The 16,098-nt window shown below is 39.4% G+C and overlaps 1 protein-coding gene across 3 annotated transcripts in view; it reads right to left on the bottom strand.

Annotated features, from left to right (window-relative positions):
- The window catches only part of LOC116786504 (Y+L amino acid transporter 2-like), a 22,907-nt gene continuing 6,809 nt past the window's right edge, over nucleotides 1–16,098 (bottom strand). For all 3 annotated transcript variants that reach the window (XM_032687138.1, XM_032687135.1, XM_032687134.1), the window contains 9 exons: nucleotides 15,501–16,018; nucleotides 12,270–12,395; nucleotides 9,008–9,152; nucleotides 7,997–8,120; nucleotides 7,162–7,265; nucleotides 6,761–6,857; nucleotides 5,303–5,452; nucleotides 2,869–3,052; nucleotides 1–2,151 (listed from right to left, as the gene is read on the bottom strand). In XM_032687138.1, the coding sequence (XP_032543029.1) occupies nucleotides 2,060–2,151; nucleotides 2,869–3,052; nucleotides 5,303–5,452; nucleotides 6,761–6,857; nucleotides 7,162–7,265; nucleotides 7,997–8,120; nucleotides 9,008–9,152; nucleotides 12,270–12,395; nucleotides 15,501–16,002 (1,524 nt within the window). In that variant the 5' untranslated portion in view covers nucleotides 16,003–16,018 and the 3' untranslated portion in view covers nucleotides 1–2,059. The remainder of the gene's footprint in view (nucleotides 2,152–2,868; nucleotides 3,053–5,302; nucleotides 5,453–6,760; nucleotides 6,858–7,161; nucleotides 7,266–7,996; nucleotides 8,121–9,007; nucleotides 9,153–12,269; nucleotides 12,396–15,500; nucleotides 16,019–16,098) is intronic.

Genomic DNA, 16,098 nt, shown 5'->3' on the forward strand with positions numbered 1-16,098 from the left:
CAAGGCTCAAATGTTTATTTGTTTAAACACTTGCAACATCTATGACTTACTTTAGATATTTGGCAATAACTTACATATATTATTTGTAAGAAGTGAAAAATCAACAAACACATTAACATATCTGAGATTCCAATGTCCATGGAGAATTTCAATGACTTTATTTACATTTATAACCTTGCATCTGACTACTGCTTTCCTTCTGTCCAGAAAGAAAGTGAAGGCTTGTGGGTCATACCCAGAAATTTAACAGGCTGTGGTGGGTTGACTTTGGCTGGATGCTGGGTGCCTAGCAAATTGCTCTCTCACTCCCCCTTCTCAGCTGGACATGGTAGAGAAAATAAGATGGAAAACAACTTGAAAGTTGAGATAAAGCAGTTTGCTAAAGCAAATGTGCACAAGCAAAGAGTGAGAAAAATAATTTTATCCTCTACTTCCCATCAGCAAGTGATGTCCGGCCACTTCCTGGGAAGCAGGACTTCAGCACACATAGCAGTTGCTCTGGAAGGCAAACTTTGTAAATAACTAATGCCCCCCTTTCCTGCTTCTTTTCTTAGCTTTTATATCTGAGCTTATGTCACATGGTATGGAATATCCTTTTGGTCAATTTGGGTCAGCTATTCTAGCTGTGTCCACTCCCAAGATCCTGCCCATCCCCAGCCTACTGATGTGGGGTGGAATGCTGGGAAGACTGCTGATGCTGTGCTCAGCAGTAGCCAAAACACAGATGTGTTATCAACAAGTTTCTAGCTACCAATGCAAAGTACAGCACTGTGGGGGCTGCTCTGGGGAAAATGAACTCCATCTCAGCCAAACCCGATACACAGATACAAACAAAACCAGATTTTAGCAAAGAACAGACAACAAAAGAAGTTTCTCAGCTCAGAATTTTGTATGGACGTGGTCTTAGTCCATACCCTTATTGCACTACCTGTAACGCTGCTATCTGTTACCATCTGAGACATCACCTCTGGTGTCTTGGTGTGATACATGGCTCAGCATCAAGCATGACTTTGAACTCCGTGGAGGCAAAGACTGTCACGTTTAGTTTGGTACCGGCTTGTAGGGTTTGTACTGTCTCTGTACCCCGATACAGTCTGGGACCACAGCTCTGTCACTAACCAGCACTTCGTAAGAGATGGTACGAAAATGCAATATTTCTGTACAGTCATAGAGCAGGAGCACAGTGGTGCTATAGTGTGACAGAGACGTGTTGTGTGTGAAGAGTACATGGGCATATTCTGAGCTGCAGCTACATCCCAGGTCTTCTTTTCTCTTTCTGTTTTGTGGGTGTGATACCTAACTGATTTTAGTGCTTGAAAACAGTGGCTTCCAAAAAGCAAAACATGCATCTCTAATATCTTCATGTTTACCTTAATTAATTGCATTTTCATTGTTCATACTTTGTATCGAAAGAAAACCTTGCCGCAAAGAAGCTGCCACTGCATATGGCTTTGAAATGCAAACAGAAGATTTCATAGGAGCCCTATCAGCAAACACAGCGTTGGAGATACATGAAATTACAATCCTGCAGCTGACCTTACAGTGTGGGATGGGAATGAAGAGAGGTGTAAGTAGCAACAATTGCCTATTCCATTGCTCTTTCTCTGAGCAGACGACAATGAAACACGATAATTCTACAAACTACAGGGATCTGTATAAGATTAAACTACCTTAATTGAAGAGGAATGATGAAATTCAAATTAGAAACAATGTAGGTTACTTGCAAATATAAATACAGAAAGGAACTATGACTTGCCAACAAGGATTACAAATGGCACTGCATATCAACAAACCATATTTGAGCTGGAGCACCTGTTTTTGTGGTCTAGGTTGCAAGGCTGACAGCCTTTTTTTTTTTTTTTAACAGTTATTGTCTTTTCCATTTCAGAAGACTGAATTAGTCTAATTTGCTAACAAGCAAAACTTAACTGACATCAAAATGATGCACAGTACAGTGATTAGTGCTTTAGTATGACTGAACACATGGGGAGAACTTCAGATGATAAAAATTGCTCCAAGGAGGAGATGTCATGGCCCAACTCTCAATGTCAAGGTAACTCTATTTACTCTTAGCTGCTGTAGGTTCCATGTCTGTGTCCAGGTCTGACAGAGCACAGTAGAAGAGCATCTGAAAATACTTTGTTGTTGTAGCTGCAATAGTAAAAATGAATAAGACAAAGTTATATTAGATCTTAGACAAATATATCGATTTTGAGGATTTGAAAGCATTACACTGATATTAGGAAAATCTTAAAACACCTTAATCAATTGAATTAATCATGTTACAGATAGATAAATAAAAAAAGTTCAGTAGTTAAACTGAAAGTCTTGTTTAATCAGACTTTCATCAACATTTTTATTGAATTGTCAGATTGATAGATGAGTTCAAAGTGAATAAAAACATTAAAGTTTTGCTTTTCAAGACTGCCTGAATTTGAGGAGTGGAAACTATCCTTCAAGTCAATAATTAATTATTTCACTGTTTATGAAAATTCACGGACTCCTCTGACTTGGATGTTCCATTCCTTGGATAGAAAGTGAAGCAACGGTGTCCTGGTATGTCTGCTTTCCAGGGTATTAAAAAGCACTCCTTTAGTATTCACAATCCTACATGGCTTTTATTGAGCCAACATATTGAAATGGCTCAACACCACAGATATCAGATGACCTTATAACATCTGCATATTGAAGCAGTTTGTACAAGTATGCATGGCTTTGTTTTCAAGACCATGTGATGAAGCAGATGACATGCCACATCCAAAAACATAGCAAAACTTAATAAAGAAAAAGGACTTTAAGAAAAATTATTCTTTCATTCTTCTGACCAAGGTTTTGTCACAGTGAGTAGGACAGGATGATCTTGCTTACCAGAGAGCCACTGTAGACATTTAGGTCGTTTTTCAACTGGCAGATAGACTCCCAAATAATATGCAGGAATGCCTGAGAGTGCAATACCAACACCAATAAGAGAATTGATTGTGTCACTGTAGAGAGGAACTAAGACCAGGAAAAGGGAACATAAACAGTATACTATAGGGAAGAAGAGGCTAAGCTGTGGAGACAAAAAAAAAAAAAAAAAATTAAAAGATGCAAATAAATACTCTATTACAAAAATGCCAAGTTTTGCAGATTGAACTTAGATATGTCAATAATAAAAGTATGTACTGAATCTTTTGACTGCTTACAGTCAGCACAATTTGTTAGCTTTTGTAAGCTAGCAAAGAGCACTGCTGAGAACCTCTTATACCACACCTATCTGACCATTTTTTTTTCCAGGCCTGCACAAGCTCAGTTCCTTTCAATTAGTAAAAGATCAACCTTTGAAAGCAGTGCTTTCAAACTGAGCAGTAATGGGTAGCTTTCCCTCTAATTTCAGTTGCGAATTTTTAAGGGTAATTTTGATTTGGAACTAACTCAGCTAGACTTTCAGTGACCATCTTGATGCTATAGAACTAATGGACTGATCTACAACCTTTTTGTGTGGGCATTTAACAAATATTATGCCACAAATAAGGAAAGTTGGGCCATGAAGTTGGTAAGAGGACTGGAACACCTTCCCTATGAAGACAGGCTGAGAAAGTTGGGGCTGTTCAGCCTGGAGAAGAGAAGGTTGAGTGGAGACCTGATAGTAACCTTCGAGTATGTGAAGGGGGCCTACAGGGAAGCTGGAGAGGGACACTTTGTCAGGAACTGCAGCAATAGAAAAAGGAGTAATGGGTACAAATGGGAACAAACTGAAAGTGGGGAAATTTAGGCTAGATATTAGGAAGAAATTCTTTACTGTGAGGGTGGTGAGACACAGGAACAGGTTGCCCAGGAAGGTTGTGGATGACCCAACCCCAGCGTTCAAAGCCAAGTTGGATAAGCCCTTGAGCAACCCGGTCTAGTGAGGGGTGCCCCCTCCCATGGTAGGGGTTATTGGGACTAGATGATCTTTAAGGTCCTTTTCAACCCTTAACATTCCCTATGATTCTATGAAAGTTGCAATAACCTCTTCATTAATTTATTTTTCACTAAATTTTTTTTCACTGTCGGGGGTAGTGAACCTTCTCAAGAGTCCAGGAGCTGACATTTGAACACTAGCTGAAGCTTCTGAGAATTCACTGGTATAATTACTTCTCTTTGCTTATAAAGGTTAAAAATGTAAGTTGCTACATTTCAGAATAGGAAAAAGTGTATATGGTGGTGTGGTGTTGACTAAGATGGCAAATGCTGACAGGAATTAAACAGTCATTATCTATAATCTGACTAATCCTTGTTTTAGTAGAATTAGAAACAAAACTACCACTAAGGCAAGATTTAATCTTTATCTTCCACATAGGTTGGGGGATAGTATGAAAATTAAATGTGAACATGCTTCAGAAAAATTTGGTCTGCTCTGGAAGACTGGACACTTTTCCAGCAGTAGGCCCTTAGTTGTTTGAACTATTTTTTTTTTTTTAATTAATAAGGATGTTACACTTAAATGTAAAAAAAAGTGTTCGTAAAAATGATGCAGGAGTAGCAAGAGAGAGTGATAAGGAATATATCTTTAGGTTGGGTGTGAATTTATAATTCTCTTAATTTTTACTGTATTACTGCAGAGTCAAAATGCATGTCATGGAGCCAACAAACAGGAGCCAGTGCATGGTTTTATGTGCCTGCGGGAAGCTGTGTGTTTCCATCCTTGCCTCTCGGACAACCACTGGATTAAAACTAGAAACAAGTTTTAGACTGTTTCTGTGCTGTCTCCCTCTCCTAACTGATAGTTAAATGCTCTTCTAAGTCAATCATTAAACTTGCATTTTGCTGTCTATGACCACTGTGCAATGGGAGGGAACAATCAAAATATATTTGACTATTTAAGCTTTTGAACTTCTATGTGAGCTTTTGAACTTCTGTGTGAGAATTGTGGACATTTATGGGCTTTGGAGGGATTTTACTGAGTTTGTTAAATCATATAAGTTTGATCAGAGTGTTAACCTCTCTGGAGCCTCCATCACTAGCTCTACTGAGGTCTGCTGTTCTTGCAGCACAGGCTAAGAACCCCAGACGTTTATTTATTTCTTATTTATTTTGAAATAAAAATATCAGTTTGAATGGAAGAAAAACAAATGGTAAATATAACAGCAAAAGTACTAGAACAGATGTTCTTGTGGAAACTCAAATCGGTTTTGCTCCTTCATCTTCTATTTTGTAAGAATTTCTATGGCTGATAAATAGCCTATGAGTAACTGGTAATGTTGTGGTTGTGGTATTAAGGATCACATAAACGTGTGCATTAGCTGGCTTTTAGGGCTTGGTTCCTCTCTTGTTTACTTACTTTAATAGGTCGTGGTCTATGCGGCTGAGTATATCTCAAATATATTAGTCCTGCAATAGACAGACCCACAAAGAGCCAGTAGTTGAAGCAGTAGTAATTAATGAGGAGGAAAACATCTTCCACAAGGAGATAAAGCAATGTCATTAAGCCCTAGAGATAATAAAAGCAAAGAACATTTAATGTGAAAATAAAGAGAGTAAAATTATAAACTGGCCTGTTTCCAACATATTTGTCTGGACTTAGGAGATCAGGTCCTCGCAAGAAAGATGTACTGAAACTTTTGAGAAATCTCCAAATGTGCTGTGTGAAACATGCTGGCATCTCTTTGTTAAACATAGCATTTTGGCTATGTTAAACAACACATTTGGCTGAAGAGGTGTTGAGTCTGTGAAGTTATGTTTCAGCACTAGCAGGCAACTCTCCCAAGAAGGCCAGGTGAGGAGTCCCAGACTCTGCTGCAGTATGGAGAAGGTTGCCAAGAAGCTCTCAGTATGTAGAGGCTTACTCTGCTGTTATGGTTGGCTTCAGTTTGAAAGCAAAGTTTTAATTTAGTTTCAATGTTAGAGGCTTCCACAATCCACCCATAAATTGAGAGCATTCGAACAAATTTTGTGGTCTGCAGGTATGCTATTCTGCTTTCATGGAAAGACCTAAGACAACAGGAATTTAATGTCTGTTTTAAGAAATGAGCAGAAAAAGCTTCCACCTTCCACATGAAAAATGTGGCTGGTAGTGTATTAAAAGAATATAGCTCATCTTGCCAGTGCAAACAGAATCCCTGTAAGAAAAGTGTTCATAATGAGATTATAACTTTTAGTAAATTATTTGATGCTAAACAGGACCATAAAAGAGATCATAAATGATATGTAACACAGGGCAAAGGCAGATACCAAATAAAATACGCACTTAAATACATGGATTATTTGTGAAAATCATTTACACCTATTCTATAACTTTTCGTTCCTCAATTTTGTGTTACAAGACTCATTTATATAATGACAGCAGGAAATGGCAATAGGCAACCAATAGTAGAAATTTAATTTTAGGTGCTTTGTCACTTCTGCTATAACTAGAGCCATAGAATATGAGCCTATGGCAGGGTCTGAGAGATGTTCCTGCTATATTCTCCTCCAGTGACACTGAAAGTTCACATAAAGCCTTAAACAGACTTAAACAGCTCCTGTCTATACCATTACATATTTAGCCATTCTCTGTTTTCTCAGTACTGGTATTGTACTTCTCACTAATATTGTTTGGCAAGTGAATCGAGCCATTCTCTTTCCACTGAAAAAAACCCTATCAGGCAAAATAACACGATCCCCACCCCTTCAATGACTTTTGGACATTTCCAGAAGATGTGTCCAGCACCAGAGATGCCTGTGAGAGCACCGGGCAGCGGTGAGGTGTTTTACCCCCGGGGTCTGAACCCTGCCTGCTCCAGGCTGGGCTGTCACTTACATTGAAGAGGAGAGCAGGGACTGGTGTGAAGCACTTTATATGAATCAAGCTCAGGCTGACAGGGAGGTGTCCTTCCCTGGCTCCAACATAAAAAAGCCTAAAAAACAAATAAAAAACTCAACCAGACAGAGAGCCAAAGAATAGCTTGTTGCTTTCTGACAAAACAAAGAAATAATTCTTTCATTACTCTGCTGTACATGCTGCTCTCAAGTGGCTTTAGTTTATCAAATGGTGCTGATCATGAGAAGACCCATGGGATTGTAACAACTCCTCCATCATAAATAAACAACTTGACATGGCAAAAATTAACTGTATCACTTCTACCATGCAGTAATAAAGAATGAAGATTAATAACAAATTATTCCTATTCAATTACTTAAAATAAATCTTGTATTTCATACCGAGATGCTGCAATAATTGATGAGTTTAAGCCACTATAGCAAGACATGGCCACTGCTATAGGAATTATCCACTTAGCATGACTAAGGGTTTCATTGCCAAATGTCTGTAACAGAAGACAAAAATGACGGTGAGGCGTATTACATTAAGCATATGGACAATCCTGAGAAACTCATGAAAACACACCATCCCAAATGTCGTGTCATAGCCCATGCTTTCTTATGACATCCAATAATGACTTGGGAAATTAGAATTTGGAAAAGCTGATCAGTATCAAAATAAAAATGGTAGACATATTAAAAAAAGATTAAAAAAAATTCTAAGTGTAGATCAAGTCAATAAGGGAAAAGAAGATGTATTGGCTTTAATCTATTCTGACAAATCCCAGCTGTAATAATCCGTGAATTTTCATTTTACTTCTGTATAATATTAATAAGGTTTTAAGAAAGCATTTCAGTGAACATTTTTGTGTTGGAAATATTGCTGTGGGTCTGCATCACACACTGCACATTAGAATGATAACAAAAACCCCTGGTTCTCCAACTACTCAGACTTTCTATAGCTCTTTCTCTGTCTGATCCTGGCAAAAGCATCCTTCTAATGATGTACTGTTAAGAGCATGATTTACAGAGTATACAAGAGGATTTTTCAAGAGCAGATTTATTGGATACATTCTTGATATGCACCTTCTAATATACTGGTACTCTTACATGGAAAAAAGTGTTTTAACCAAAGCAGAAGCCTTCAGTGTGAAATTATTTCAATTGTTTGCCAAGAAGTATGCTACCTGAGATTTTTCTGCAGTGTCTTTTGTTTTAGTTATTTTTCCCAACTTACCACAGCCACTGCATCACTTGTGAGCAGAGTTGACATGTCCAACACTACGTAGTATGCTATATTTGTCAACAAGTAAATAATAGCCACAATAGGCATTGAAATTGCAATAGAAAGAGGTAGATTCCTGCAAAAGGAAAATGGAAAAATTATTTCATATTCTTTAAATAAGAAATACTTAAATAGAAGATTATTTCCAGATTCAAACATTTGTCAGTGGATACCTCCACCACAGCTTGTAATCCATCATTTTGTAATCACAGGGTTACAAAATAACATGCAGCCATGTGTGGAGCAATTCCATAAGCAGCTTAGTTTATTGCTTGTGGGTCTGTCACAAGATTTAGAGAAAAAGAAAATGTACATTCATACACGTAAATTTAATATACTGTCTTTTATATGAAGCAATTTAAGAGAGCACCTAAACAATGAAATTTAAATTCACACTTAGGTATTTTCTTGACTGCGGCATTTTTTCCTGACTTATAACCTATGCATGTCCCAAGGCCAGCTGGACTATATCAGCTTGAGTAGGTGACACATACAACTCCCACAGGGCTGACATCCCTACAGAGGGGAGGAGATGGTATTTGCCCATAAACAGTAATGCTGAAGATTAGCTTATAAAAGTCGTAAACCTGACACAGTCTTACTCTACCGGTGGCAAAACCAGTCCTGGAAAAATAATTGTTCTGTCCAACTGAAGAGAAGTAGGGAATTTTAGAGGGCTATGCGGATCCATGCTTTTCCCTGTTTTCGGCAGCGGTTTGTTCTCCCCCTTGAAAAATTCTAGTCTGAAATGTATGGTGTAAAATATGTAAAGGCAAGTGATTTATTAGTGCGATACAACTGACGACTGAGCAAAATAACCAGAAAGAGTTCTCATTCCTTTGTTTGAAAAGAACAAGGATTTTGCAGAGAAAATAGTTTGACTAGTTGCCAATCAGAAACAAATACAGAGTGGCTTGCCCTGCCATCACCCATCAGAGATTCAAAGCAAAACCGTGTGTTTACCTCTCGGGGTTCTGCATTTCCTCAGTGACGTAGTTGAGCGTGTCCCATCCTGAGTAGGAGAAGAGGGCAGAGTAGAGAGCCAGGGCGATCATCCCTGGGTTGGTTGCTGAGCCCTCGAACGGAGCTCTCAGGTTTTCTGTTTCCCCTGTACAAACGGCAGGTGCCAATTGCCTGTTATGTTTCAAGGATTACGACTTAGGGTGCATCAGGCAAAGCATCACCAGCCGGTCGAAGGAGGGGATTGTCTTGCTCTGCTCTGCACTGGTGCAGCCTCCCCGTGAATATTGTGTGCAGTTTTGGGCACCACAATATAAGAAAGATATTGAGCTATTAGAGATCATCCAAAGGAGGGCAACAAAGATGGTGAAGGGCCTTGAGGGGAAGTTGTTTGAGGAGTGGCTGAGGTCACTTGGTCTGTTCAGCCTGGAGGAGTCTGAGGGGAGACCTCATTGCAGTTACAACTTCCTCATAAGGGGAGGAGGAGGGACAGACACTCATCTCTTCTCTATGGTGACCAGTGACAGGATCCAAGGGAATGACCTGAAGTTGTGTCAGGGGGAGGTTTAGGTTGGATATTAGAGAAAGGTTCTTCACCCAGAGGGTGGCTAGGCACTGGAACAGGCTCCCCAGGGAAGTGGTCACAGCACCAAGCCTGTTGAAGTTCAAGAAGCATTTGGATGATACTCTCAGGCACATGGTGTGACACTTGGGGCCGTCCTGCACAGGGTCAGGAGTTGGACTCAATGATCCTTGTGGGTTCCTTCTAACTCAGCATATTCTGTGATTCTGTGATACACTGAAAGTCTCAGCTAACCAAAAGGAAATAAAATCCCCTTGCATCAAGGTTTTATTACTATATCTAAAAGTGCACAGCTTACATTTTTAATTGACAAACAGGAGAATTTCTGTCAGACATTCAGAGAACTACACTTGTACAGGGAGAGAGTAGAACAAATTTTCCCATGTTTGTTATTCAGATGACTTGTGTAATTCGACCAGAATTCATGGAGTCTTCATCTCATGGCATTACTGACAAGTCTACTGAAGGAGGGAGCAATACTGAGGGCATGCAGTACATTGTCAGCCAGGCAGAGGTACTGGGGAAACCCAATTTCAGTTCCTGAATCTGTCTCATATTTCTTCCTAATAGTTGTACTTTAGTTTTCACCAGGTGAATCAGTGGCCACTGAAGTGGGACCTCCTGGAGGCATCCTCAGTGGGATGCTCTGCCCCACAAAGGTGTTCCCCAAAATTAAGAGACAAGACTTAAAATATCTTTCCTGTCAAAATTATCCTCTAATTTAGCACAATCAGTTGAGATGACAACCTGCAGAATGCTGCAAAATAGATGAAATGTTAATGAAACTGCATGAGCCTTCACTGCCATTCTGAAAAGGGGAAGAAAGGCCTTACTCAGTTTGCAGAAGGAAAGTCAACTACCTAATGCAAATGAAGTGGGTTAAGTATTAAGGAAGACAGAAACATGCTGAAAACCCAATTAGGAAAGAAAGTAAGGCCTTTATTGTAAAATTAAAGCACTTCACCCTCTGGCAATTCAGTCCTTGAAGCAGTCACTACCAGGAGACTGTTCAAACCAAAGAAAGGAAGTTATGAGATGTACACACACTTTGAGGAAGAAAATGGTTGCAAGGTTTTTGTTTTTTTTTTTAAAGATAGCTGATATTCAAATTCAGATACATTGAGAGTCTTTTAACCTAAGAAGTGTATCCAAGCACTTCATAAAGAAGGAATACAGCAGGGCTAAAGCATCATTAAAACAGTTGCTGAGTTTAAAAGAGTCATTGACCTGATCACAGCTTCCTCCAGAAGTCTACATCATTCCTCCTCCCTGTTCTTCCTGTATTTAAGTCCTTGATTCTGCTTAAACAAAGCAGAGATGAGACCTTTACTACCACTCAAAGCTCTCAGCATTTTGTGTTCCTCGCAATCATGTTTCCTTTCCACTTTTACCCTCCCTGACCCCTCAAAGCAATGCAGATGAAACACAGTGGGTTGTGTGGATGTGGAACCAGAGGGAACAGTCCCTGGGCCAAAAAGTACACCACAGCAGCCTGGGAATTTTGAAGGAGGTGATTTGAGAGCAGTGGCAAAGCTGATACAGAGGTGACATCACAGACTCACATGTTTGTAAAACTGCAGCAGTTTTATGAAGGGAACTACTCCTTCACACAACTGTGGCCCTTAAGCAATGTTTTTCCTCATCTTGATGTTCCTGCCCTTAGGACTGGGTTCAGTTTCTAAGTTTCTTTAGACTTGAACCAACCAGTGACAACTGACATGCACAGATAATGACTAAACAAAAAAGCTTTCTCAAAATCTGGTGTAACTTTACAGTGGAACAGCTGATACAACTGCAGCCAAGGAAAGGCCAGCAAACATGGAAAAGCAAGCATGCTCATTAGGTATATAAGCTAGTTTAGCAGGAGAAAAAGATAATTCCTAAACTGAGAAGGGGAAACCATCTTTATTTCAACTGAATAAAGATACAATTTAAGAATTTCAAAGGAAATTAAAATGAAGAAGCCTTAGTAACCTACGCAGCAGAGCTAGAATTCAAAGAGACTTCACTGTACCAGAGGCCCAAATTAATAAAATCAGATCTATTGTCATATACAAAGATCAGATGTATTACTGGAATAAACTACTCTCCAGCTTTTCAGTGCATTCAGTTCAGTCCAGTTACTGCTGATAGGAGGTGGCTCATCTGTCCTGTGATGCCTTATATTAACACAATACCACAGTGATTCACAGAACTGCACTATTACAGTCTTCTCCCTTGGTGAACAACCATGCCCTCCCACAAATCCCACCAATGATTTTCCCCCTCCCTGGTCCCCTCCCCTGGCAGGGTGCTCTGGGGCAGGGCTGTGTGGGGGGGCTGGGGAGTATGGTGGTGGGGGGAGGTGTGAGGAGCAATGCAAATTCTGTTGTGCTGTCCTGTCATAGGATAGGTAGCAATGCATGAGTCAGAGACACTGAGGCTAACTTTAAACTAGTTAGCAGTTGCTGTTTGCTGTTCCAAGCAACACAGGACTTGACTGTCAATGGACAGAAGAATAACTAACCCTCTATTGCTTAACAAGCCATAAAAATCCTCTGATCTTCCTATGGCAGACTTTTTTTTTCCAGAATAAACAAGGCTTCATACATAAGTCTTAAGAAGTCTGATTTCCCTGCACGGATTTTGAAACTCATTTATGGTTCATTTCATAGAATTCAAGTAAGCACAATTTATTCTTACCTTTACCAATTTTGTAAAGGCCAACAGATATCACCAAGATAAGAGCCATAACTTTTGCATATGTGAAAACATCTTGCACACGGGTTCCCCACTTCACATTAACACAATTAATAAATGTTAAGGAACCTGCAGAGAAAAAGAATATGCATGAAAGGAGCACTGGATGTTTTACATCATTGAAGTTATATTTTAAATCCACCCTTCCAGATGCCACCCCTCTTTCTAGGAGTAAAACTGACTCAAATTTCACCCCTTCAGGATCACCTACATTTGTTAAGATGAAATACCTGGTTTAAGATTTACACAATGGTTTTTTGAAGGATTCTGTTTTCATGACAGTAGGTAAGACAAAACACATTGAGTTTTGAATTTTAGGACTAACTCTTGCTACTTTTAGATAATATTTAAACTTTATTGAAGTCAACAGAGTTGCTCACATGCTGTAAGGTGATAGAAAGGCCACACAAAAGGAGAAAAAAGTCTCCTGGTGGCTTCCTGGGAAACCCCAGCACCTGGGGAGACATTCCCAGAAAGTGGTAAGAGGATTAAACTAAGAAAGGAGTGATATGGAGATAGCAGGCCTTTTTTCCAAAGCATCCCACCAGACGGAAACACAGGAAAATGACCCTTGAGGCTATGTCATCTGGCTATCACCTCAAAATTAGTTTATTGACTACGGCCACTAAAACTGCCTATAGAAAAAAGGTATAAAAAGAGACTGGACCTAAGCAAAACTGGGGGAGAAATTCCATCAACTCTGCAGAGGTAACTGACAAGTTACCCTTTCTCCTTCCACTTCTGGGGACACCTGGAAGGTGAGATGTATCTTATGAATGCTAATTACTTGCTTCTAAATAACTAGAGCTTACTTTTGCTACATAGTATTTTTAGTTTTTCCTTTAAGTTTGTAAGTGGCTTTTGCTTTAGGTTTTGCAGCATTAGTATTCACTGTAGGTTGTTTTACTTCTTTGTAAGCTGCTTTTGCTTTAGCACGTGTGCCTATGCTTTTTATTATTATTACTATATAGTTTAAGTGTAATTTTTGCAGTTAGACCCTATTCCAGACACAATAAATCGTCACAAATTTGTATTAATAAACATGTTATTTCATGAACTGTTAGAGAGAGTTTGTTTTTAGGTGCTGATGGTTTTCTCGACAGCCAAATAACACAGGAGAAACCTGCTGAGGGGTTTTTCCGTCACTATTAAGAGTAGTCCTTATATAAAAAGGTATCAAATGTTCTGCCCATCTCAGCAAATCTGTTAAGCAAATGGTCTCATTAAGTGAGACACTGACAGACTGTTTTGGACATTAAAAGGCTTTGATCTCCTAGGGGAGACACTAATAGACAAAAAATAAATTAAGACAGGTTGGACAGAAAATTATTCTTTTCTGCCCCTTTTAATGTGACACATACAAAAGGTAAAATTTCTTTATATCCTTTATATCACAAAATTTTTTATCTTTATTTTGGTAATAAAAAGACTTAATAGATTATACAGTGGTTGTTCATGTCTAGTGTCATGTTTAATTATAATTTTAAACGTGTCTGTATAGAATTACTTTAACCTTGCTCTAGTAAAGTCTGTAGAGGAAGAGAGGTTGTCCTCTACATCAAGAAATGGATAGTGTGTGAAGAGCTGTCTCTGAAAAATAGCCAAAAACAGGTTGAAAGCTTAAGGGTAAGAATCAGAGACTGAGGCAACAAAAGGAACCTTGTGGCTGGTGTCTGCTACAGACCACTTGCCATCAAGGGGAGCCTATCACAAAGCCTTCTTGCTCCAGCTACAGGAGGCATTGTACTCCTGTAGGCATTCTTGTCCTGCTGGGGGACTTCAACCACCCCAACATCTGCTGGGAAAGCAGCAACATGAGCTGTAGGCAATCCAGGAGACTCCTGGAATGCATGGAGGATAATGTCATAAGCCAGGTAACAGACAGCCCTACCAGAGGGGATGTGATACTTGACCTGATAGTCACCAAGATAAGTGAGTGAATTGGGGACATCAAGACTGGGGGCAGCCTGGGCTGCAGTGATCATGCATTCGTGGAGTTTGCAGTCCTGAGGGATATGTGAGGTGAAGAGTTAAGTCAGGACCCTGACTTTTAGGAAAGCAAACTTCCAGCTCTTTAGGGATTTAGTCAATAGGAGCAAAGTCCCTCCCACTGTTAGAGAAGATCAGATTCGTGATCACTTGAGGAATCTGAACACACATAAGTCAGTTCAGAAATCAGAGGTACTGGAGAGCACACAGTTGATTCACATCAAGACTACAGTAAGAATAACTAAGAAAAGTGAAACATTAGAGAAACATCAGCATTTGAAGACTTTCCTAAGTGTCAGGGTTTCATGAGGAGCACATAGAACACCGAGGAAAGAAATTTTGATCTAATAAATAACTGCTTTCCTGTGAAAGTGCAGAATTTCAGCTGATAAAGTAATTTGGAACAGGGTTAGTTACTTTTTAGACTGCTGAGTGGTCATGATGGCCTCAACTTATACCATGGAGCCTTTTTTAGAGGTGAACTTCCTCTGCACCACACTAGTGTGTCAGGGCTACAGAGCAAACACTTTTCCAGAATTGTCAGTATACATTATTTTATCTTAAATTAAAACTACCTATCTTTTTTGGAATTTTTGTTGAGCTGTACAATTTAAAACCATTTTTAAAAGCACAAGCTACAGCACAGGTTCAAAGGAACACACAACCTAGCTTGAAAATCCATGTTTATAAGAACAGAATCTGAGTACAGTCTATTTACTGGAGGATGGATTTACTTATCCCTGTGCTCACCCAAGACATACAGTGAAGATGAAGTGGATTGGAGCTTGTGGAGTGTCTGACTACACTACACAACTTCTCTACAGACAATGCTGTTAGGCAGAGTATTTGTAATTCCGTATGAATGTTCATTTTTTGTGATTTGCAAGAAATAGGGGAGAGAAAGCATGGACCAAATGTGGGCTGCCAATTAGGTCAATGAACCACAGAGATACATATATCTTTAATCAGCAGCCATAACTTCCCTCAGCCATATTGTTGTAATTCTCCTCTCCACTCTAGTAATGCCAGCCCCAAATACAATACATCTGAATACAAGATTATTAGTTCCTAACACCATGTTTTAGATAGGTAATAATTATTTTTCACAGAAGGCAAAGAAATAGAAATTCACCTGGGCACCTACAATTATAGCTCTTAACCTCCAGCAATCACAACTTTACTTACATACACATGCAGCTGCAATCAACCTGACTGCATCATATGGAGGCTCACAATGAGGAAAAATTGGTTGAACAATATAGTTTGCGAATGTGATTGCTATCACTGCCTGAGTTGTTGGTTCGATAATTAGCAAGGAAGACCAGAGTCTGATGAAGGCCACAATGGCACCAAATGCTTCCAGGATGTAGGCATAACTGCCTCCAGACTTCACAATGGATGTTCCCAGTTCGACGTAACACAAAGCTCCAAACAGCGAAAATAACCCACCAAGCGCCCAGATGAGCAGCGAGAGTCCATAGGAAGCACTGTACATTAGAACACCTCTGGGCGATACAAATATCCCAGAGCCAATCATATTCCCTACAATTAAAGAAACTCCATTTAGTAATGTGATTTCTTTTTTCATCTGCATTTTTTCAGTCGCCTCTGCCATATGGTCCATTTCAGCTTTTCCATTCTTAGTTCTGGATTTTTTATCACAGCATATTTGCCAGGGGGCTGGCATCTTCAAATCACATTACCTGAAAACAAGAGGAGAGAACATCTTTTGTAATGCACATGACATCAGAGACATAGATAAGATAATTAGCATACAAGGCAT

The sequence above is a fragment of the Chiroxiphia lanceolata genome, chromosome 1 (genome assembly GCF_009829145.1).
Source record: "Chiroxiphia lanceolata isolate bChiLan1 chromosome 1, bChiLan1.pri, whole genome shotgun sequence".
Classification (NCBI taxonomy): domain Eukaryota; kingdom Metazoa; phylum Chordata; class Aves; order Passeriformes; family Pipridae; genus Chiroxiphia; species Chiroxiphia lanceolata.